At 41.8% G+C, this 7,561-nt stretch overlaps 1 protein-coding gene across 1 annotated transcript; it reads right to left on the reverse strand.

Moving 5' to 3' along the window:
* Window positions 1–1,264: 1,264 nt before the first annotated feature.
* Window positions 1,265–2,487, reverse strand: LOC139606143 (DNA ligase 1-like). Its single transcript, XM_071458168.1, has one exon. It carries the CDS (start codon window positions 2,485–2,487, stop codon window positions 1,516–1,518), a length of 972 nt encoding a protein of 323 aa, XP_071314269.1. The 3' UTR covers window positions 1,265–1,515.
* Between the last annotated feature and the right edge of the window lie 5,074 nt (window positions 2,488–7,561).

Raw genomic sequence — 7,561 nt, forward strand, 5'->3', positions numbered from 1 at the left:
TCAGAGGATAAACACACAATAACTTTTCCACAAATCACAGTCAATGTAATTTTAAGAGTTAGTAGTGAAAAAGGCTGCAGAAAAGTATTATTTTCATCATCCAAAATCTGCTAATTATTTTCTCAATATTGGTTTTGTGTGTAAAATTTCAGGAAATAATGAAAAAACATAAGCAAACATTTTCAGTTTGCAGTGAGATTAAACAGAGAAAGCAGAAAATCATCACAATTAAGAAGCTAGGAAAGATCATTTTTGCATTTATGCACCACAAATTACTGAAACAGTCATTTATCAAACACATTGGTGATTAAATTTCTGTCAGTTAATTAATTCATCAACTATTTGTGTCAAACATCTGTGGTTACAGGAGGAGTTATGTCTCCATGCACCATTGTGAAGATAATGAGGAAACCGTTTGATTTCTCCCACACAAGCTGGTTAAAAAGTCTGGGTCTGTGCTTGGAAGGAGTCTGGACTGACTGAAGACTCATACACTGTAAGATGCAGGTCATTTCGGACATTAACAACCACCCTCTCCACAACATCTTTGCAGACCAGAGAAGCAGCTACAGCAACAGCCAATGTCTCATCTCTCTGCTGCAGGACTGAGAGGTTCAGGAAATCCTTTGTTCCCTCTGTCATCAGACTGTTCAACACCTCAGACAAAGGCAGTGGATCATGACACAGACTCAAATCTTAACTAAATACATTAATAAGGTACTGGAAAATTTGAATTTCCCCACAGGGATAATAAAGTATTTTTTATCCTTATGTTGATTTCTTTGTACGTCCTGATCTGATGTAGACTGAGACTCATGTATTTGATACATGAAGAAGAAAAAAATCTGAAGAGGTGAAAACTCTCGCATAAAAACCAAGTTTACTGTCGGACATTTACTGTAAAAAGAGCCTGAGCCACATTTGAAAAGAGACATTCACTATGTTAATGATTTAGTTCAATTAAGTTAATAGTGAAGTTCCATTTAAAAATAACCACGAGCCCGTCAGTGGTGAAGGTCACATGACAGCTCTACCATTTGTAATGACAAACTTTATTATTTAACATTCTGTTGAAGTCCAAACTTTAAAAAGTGATATTTGATAACAGACCCTGGACCAGTGCTTCTACTTTATAACAGACCATGTGACACAGTTGTAGTTCTACTGTGTATTGATATTCAGAGAGGCTGATACATGCAGAAATATGATTCATATTCTCGATTCAATTTAATTACAACAATACAATTCAAAGGTTGAGGTGGGAGGGGGGCAGGGGGTAAAGGGAAGGGAGTGAGGGGGAGGGAAAGAGAGGGAAGCGAGGAAGGGGGGGCTCGAATGGCTGGTTAGAAAGGAGAAATGGAGGTGCGAGTAGAAACGGGGGAGGGATGGGGGAGATAGGGCAGGAACAGCTGTGGAGAAAAAGAGAGTGGGAGTGAGGGAGATAGAGGGAGGGTGGAGAGGTGGAGAGGGGGGAGAGAGTGGAGAGTTGAAGGGGGGGTGGGGTGGGGAGTTTGGCTACCGTCGTCCGACCTCCGTCAGGCAACCAGCAGCCTCCTCCTCCTCCTCCTGTCTGTCGCCGTCACACTGGTTGTTCCTGTGCAGCCAGCTCCAGAAACCCCTCTTCTTCTCCTCCGTCTTCTCCTTTCCTCTGCTCTCCTTCTTTGCCTTCTCCTCTTTCTGTTTCTTTTTCTGTGCCTCCTTCTCCTCTTTTTCTTTCTCCTTTTGTGCCTCCTTTTCCTCCTTTCTTTTCTTCTTCTGTGCCTCCTTCTCCTCTTTCTCTTTTATTTTCTGTGCCTCCTTCTCCTCTTTCTCTCTCTTTTGCTGTGCCTTCTTCTCCTCTCTTTGTTTCTCTTTCTGTGCCTTCTTGTCCTCCTTTTGTTTCTTTTTCTGTGCCTCCTTGTCTTTCTTCTCCTCCAGACCTTGTTTCTCCTCCTCTGTCTGTTTTGCTCTCCTCTCTGAGCTCTCCTCTCTCCTGGCGAGTTCAGTGCTCAGTTTCTCCTCCAGAGCGTTGAACTTCACCCTCCATGTTTCCTCAGTCAGGAGGTTTTGCTCCTCGTGGCTCCTCAGCTTGTTTTCAGCCTGAGTCAGCCTCTCTGTGAGCTCCTCCTTCTCCTTCTCCAGCTGCAGGATGTTACTTTTGCTCTGGTTGAGCTGCTCCTTCAGCTCCTCCACCTCCTGCTGGCTCTGCTCTTTCTGCAGTTGGAGACACTGCTGAAGACGGCCGACCTCCATCTGGCTCATTGCAGTTGCCTCCCAGTGGTTTGTGTAAGCGTCCAGGACCTCCTGCTCCCTGGCCTGTAGACGCTCCTCCAGCTTGCTGATTTTGATCTTGTCAAACAGCATGCTGTACACCTGCCTTTCCAAGCGGATGTTCTCCACTCTCAGAGCAGCGAGCTCGTTTTGCTGCCTTCTCCTCACATCCTGTCTGCGAGGTGGACGGCCCTGAAGGGCAGCGTCCGGCCTGCGTGCGTTTGTTCCCTCAGACATGGCTCCGGGGAACAGAGACGCTGCAGGGGCCTGAAGCAGCAGGTGGTGTTTGGTCCTGCACTGGTCTGCAGCAGATGTTTGGAGACTTGCAGGCGTTTGTGGGTCGGTAGTGAACTGGATCTGATCTGATCTGGCACTTGACTGGTACTGGATACTGGTCTGTAGGAGAGACAGTGGTACTGGATACTGGTCTGGAGCAGAGACAATGTAACACTGAGTCTACTCTAGTTGTGAGAGTTCCAGAATGACACCTCACCATTGGAGTCTGGAATTTCAGATCACACGATTCTATTATTGTTTAATTAGTCATTTTAATAATAAGTCATTTAAAAATAAATAAAATAAAACTTATAAAAATGATGAATTCTTCATAAATATTGCATTTCCTCCTTTTCCAGACTTAATTCATAAATCATACACAGTGTGGTTGATTATTGTTTCCTTCCATGGAAATTAAATCAGTCCAACAGTCAGCACTGAGAAGCAGCTTGTTCAGTCTGTGAACCTATAATATTAGCTAACATTAGGTTAGCAGCTATAAAGGAGACTGAAAGCTACCTGTAGATTCTCTCTTTGCTTCATCTTTACTTTACATTACTACCATATGTAGATAGCATTCAACAGGAAATATGATTTGACTTTTAAATGAAAATTGTATTCAATTTTATAATTTCCCTGATAGTTCTAATTTTTTTAGTGTATTTAAAACATGTCTCACATAATATATATGAGATAATTTTCTGATTTTATTATTTTCATACAGAAATGATTTTACAGAATCTAATAATTGCTCAATGGAGTTGACGCTGACCGCCCTGTCATAGGACTTTATAGTGACCCGTTGTGCCCTGTAGCTGTAGGCACTGGCTTCCTTTGTGATTACACTCCTATAAGGACAGAAATGTGTCAACATTTTCTGTCATTTTAATAGCTAAGTGAGTTTTTTCCTCTCAGATGGACAAATTTGTTTTACAGTCTTCCAATTTTCAGCTTCTTTTTTTTGTTTAGTTTAGTTATTACATCCTCAGTGCAAAAAGGCAGTAATACTTTCTTCTTTAGAGTCCTGCTCTTTATCATGAAAGAAAAATAATCTTTTTAAATTATATTTCCATTTGTTTATCAAACACGAGTCAAGGAGACTGACCTTGATTTTGCAAAACAAGTGTTTTACTCCATGTGTCACATAAGCTATAAACAAGTCAGAAAAGAGTTGCATGGGTGTCACACACAGTTAAAAAGTTATACACCTTTAGATGTTAATTATTTCAGACTTCAGTGTTGTTACATTATGTAGCTGCCGCTTGATATAGTAGTTTCCATTTCAAGTCCACCATTAAAGCACAGGACTGAAGTTACAGTACATACACACTCACAATATACAGGAAACAATGCATACAGAGCCTGATGTAAGCATGTAACCCCCTGCATCTCTCTCTCTCTCACACACACGCACGCACGCACGCACGCACGCACGCACGCACACACAGACAGGCCAGTTTTCCCATGGCAGCTGGAGGTATAACTATTCTGGGGTGTCAGACTAATATGGTTCACCAGCAGAGGAGGCTCGGTCTGTCCACAGAGTGACAGCCAGTGAGCTTGCCAACCCCTGGCAATGAGCCAGAAAGGCTGTTGTTCATAGTTCACCTGTTCTACAGAGCTGGATTATTCCCAACTTTATCTTCCACTCTGTAAATCCACCATCAAACAGCCCAGCTCCCAGAGCGCCCGTCCCCTGGAGCTGACTGCAGCTCACTGGACAGATAACGGGAGTTAACTCTGGTGTTGCTCTGCTTCACTAGGCTGTTTTATTAATCACATCAGGGGTCACTTGGTTTTGTTTTTGTTGGCCAGATGTTGTGTTTAGACTCAAATTGTGTCATTTTTTTTTTTTGAGATATGGAAACTTGCATCACAGTGAGTTTGAGTTGTGATCCAGACTCATTCACTGGGGGTTGAACTGTGAGTCCTAATACTGAGCACTTCTTGTTGGTGATAAAAAAATCTTATCAGATGGGGGACCCTGGGACAAAAAGTTTGAGAACCGCTGGGTGAACTTGGAATTCTGTGCGCTTCATGTTTTTTTATGTCTGCTGAGTCTGAGTGCTGGGTCTTAAGTCAATGGCACAGTATTTCACTGTAATATCTGAGAGTAATATGCACAACTGACCTGCACACACACTGACCAGTGTAACTCCAGCTGTGCTGTTTGTTGTTTGTAGGTGCACCACTGATACTGACATGCAGCAGAGGAGATCAGGGGGACATGAGGGGAAAAAGGGACAGTCCTCAACAAGGAGAGAGAGAGAGAGAGAGAGAACTTTCTTCAGTGTTTCCTCTGCAGAGAAGCATTCTTTCTTGCTACCTGGCAAATCCGCTGTTAACAGTCTGCCCAGTAACAGTATGATATGTAATCAGCTCTTCACAAACAGAGTCTAATTCTGTGTGAAACACTGCGCCATTATAATAGCAATCTGCCAAGGTGCAGGCACACCTGGCTTTTAAAGGGAATGGGAGATGGCCCTGTGAGTGGGTTCATTGCTGTGAGTGCTGTGACCATATTTTTTCCGCTGTTAAACTAGCACAAGTGGATTTGGACAGGTCCTAAATGCACTTGCTCTATGCACTTAGACTGTTGAAGTAGAGCCCTAAGTGATAAACCAATCATCCTGCAGGACCCCACAACACAAAAACACAATCAACTGAAATGTTGGACACATTTCATAACTGTATTCATTGATACCTGGATTTTGCTTTTACAGTTACCTTTAGATTTAGAATGAAAGATTGCTTTCATTATTGAATAATCTTGGGATGGATTGGTTATTAATTGATTGTTTGGTTCATGAGCAATCAGAGTTTATTTAAGAACGTTTGTTAGAGCCTGGTGATACTGGAGTTCATCATAGAAGTCTGAGAAGACTAATTAATATTCATATGTGAGGCCTGGAAACAGATTGTTTGGCATCTTTGCCTTAAAAGATGATTTGGACAACGAGTGGATTAACTGTCTGAGCTTGGAGAGAGAAACTGTTTTCTCAGTGTAATGTGGAGTCAGTGTGGTTTTCATATCCAGCTATCACATTTTTCCAGTGTTTCCATTTTAACTGATCCACCAGAGTCTCTTTCTCTGTCACATATCTGACAGAGTAGCTACTCACAGTGAGTTTGCTCCCTTCAGATACAAACTGGACCAATCAGAGACAAAGGGACAACTTTATTGTTGTCCCAGTAAAGAGGAGAATAAACCTGTCAATCATCTATTGTATAAAAAATTTTCAGTGAGGCTGGCTTATCTATTTCCTTGCCTGAACACAATGGCTGAAATATGAGTTGTGGAATGACTTACTGCTGCAAATAACTCAAACTATTCAACATCAGTGTGTTGACAACTTCATAAAGTGAGATAATATGCTCACATTCAACTGCAGAAATCTCTTTCTAACCATAAAACATATGTTTGCGAGGAAGGAACCATAAGGAAGGAAGGAAAGAACCAGTGGTCTACTCGCCGTGTTAAAAAGGTCACTCAGTTGGCTGAATCATCCTTCACTCCCGTCTCAATAAACACACAGGAATACTGTGTGTGCTGCATGCTAAAAGACATCCCCAGGCCTGTGGCCCTTGTGCTGACAGTTTCTGGCAGCTGGGTTAAGTGTGTGATGCATTTTCTTGACGTGATTCCGATGTACTGAACCCCCCCAGAGAGCGCCGCAAATGCCAGTAAATACAATGACATTCTGAGTGATTACTTTCCTGTTGTAATATTTCTGTTTGTGAAGCATATTTAGAAATAAAGTGGCAAAGTACTTCATGGCACAGATTGACAAATCGAGGCAAATAAAATGAGTGAATCATAATGACGGGATTATCCTTGATATAACAATCAAACGCAGTGATCCCTCCGTCAACCAGCCAAGGTGCAGGAAATGTGGTCACAATCTTTCCATCCTGAGTTACAGTGTTGAATAATAGAGTGAAGTTGACCTTTGACCTTTCAGATATAAAATGTCATCATTTAATTTTATCTTTATAGACATTTGAGCTGTTAGTAGTTAATTAGGAAATTAACTATATATATATATATATATATATATATATATATATGTATATATGTATATGTGTGTGTGTGTGTGTGTGTGTGTGTATAGGTAATATTTGAGTCATGGTCAAAACTGCGTTTTGTGAGGTCACCGTGATCTTGACCTTTGACCACCAAAGTCTAATCAGTTCCTCCTTCAGTTCAAGTGAAGGTTTGTCCCAAATTTGAAGAAATTCCGTCAAGATGTTACTCACTGTGTTCACAAGAATGGGAAATAAAAGAGTTGGAAATATAAAACACATGGGACAAAGACAAACTGGCATGAAGCAACGGGAGCACAGAGACTGAAAACACAAGGATGTGGACGACAATGAGACACAGGTGAAACCAGTCAGGGTGGGACAGACAATCACGGCAGCAGGAAACACACAAGGGATCTGCAGCAAGAGGACATGTGAGTGAGACGAGACACAGAGTGGGACATGACAGTATATAGATGTCATTTTTAGGATATGGTCATTCAGGTTCTCAGGGGTAAAGAGACTATTAGGCATGATGGGTAAAATTTGAGTATAAAGAAGCAGCAGTATCTTTTGATATTGGGATATAAAGAGTGAAACAGATGGAGGAGGAGAAGGACTCCTGAGTGAACCACTGTGTCACACTACACAGCAGTTGAGTTAATAGTGGGGTTAAAGGTGGTTAATCTGTAGCACCTAAAACATCACCAAACGTCAGCTACAAAACTGCATGAAAACATCCTGTCTTAGAGCCAAATCCAGTATCAGTACTTTCACACTTCAAGGCCAAAACTTGACCAAAAATAAATAAATAAATAAAGAGAGAAGAAAGACAGTGACAAATGAAGGAACACAGAGGGAGACAGCTGCTGGTCAGAGAGTAAGATAAATGAGAGGAACGAGCTTAAAAAGATGGATAGCAGCACAAAAGTGGTAGAGTGCACATGCGTTGGCAGGCTCCCATCTGTAGAACATGCACGCGCGCACACACACACACACACACACACACACA

The sequence above is a fragment of the Trachinotus anak genome, unplaced genomic scaffold (assembly GCF_046630095.1).
Source record: "Trachinotus anak isolate AG129_WGS33_773 ecotype Australia unplaced genomic scaffold, CSIRO_AGI_Tana_v1 ptg000021l, whole genome shotgun sequence".
NCBI lineage: Eukaryota > Metazoa > Chordata > Actinopteri > Carangiformes > Carangidae > Trachinotus > Trachinotus anak.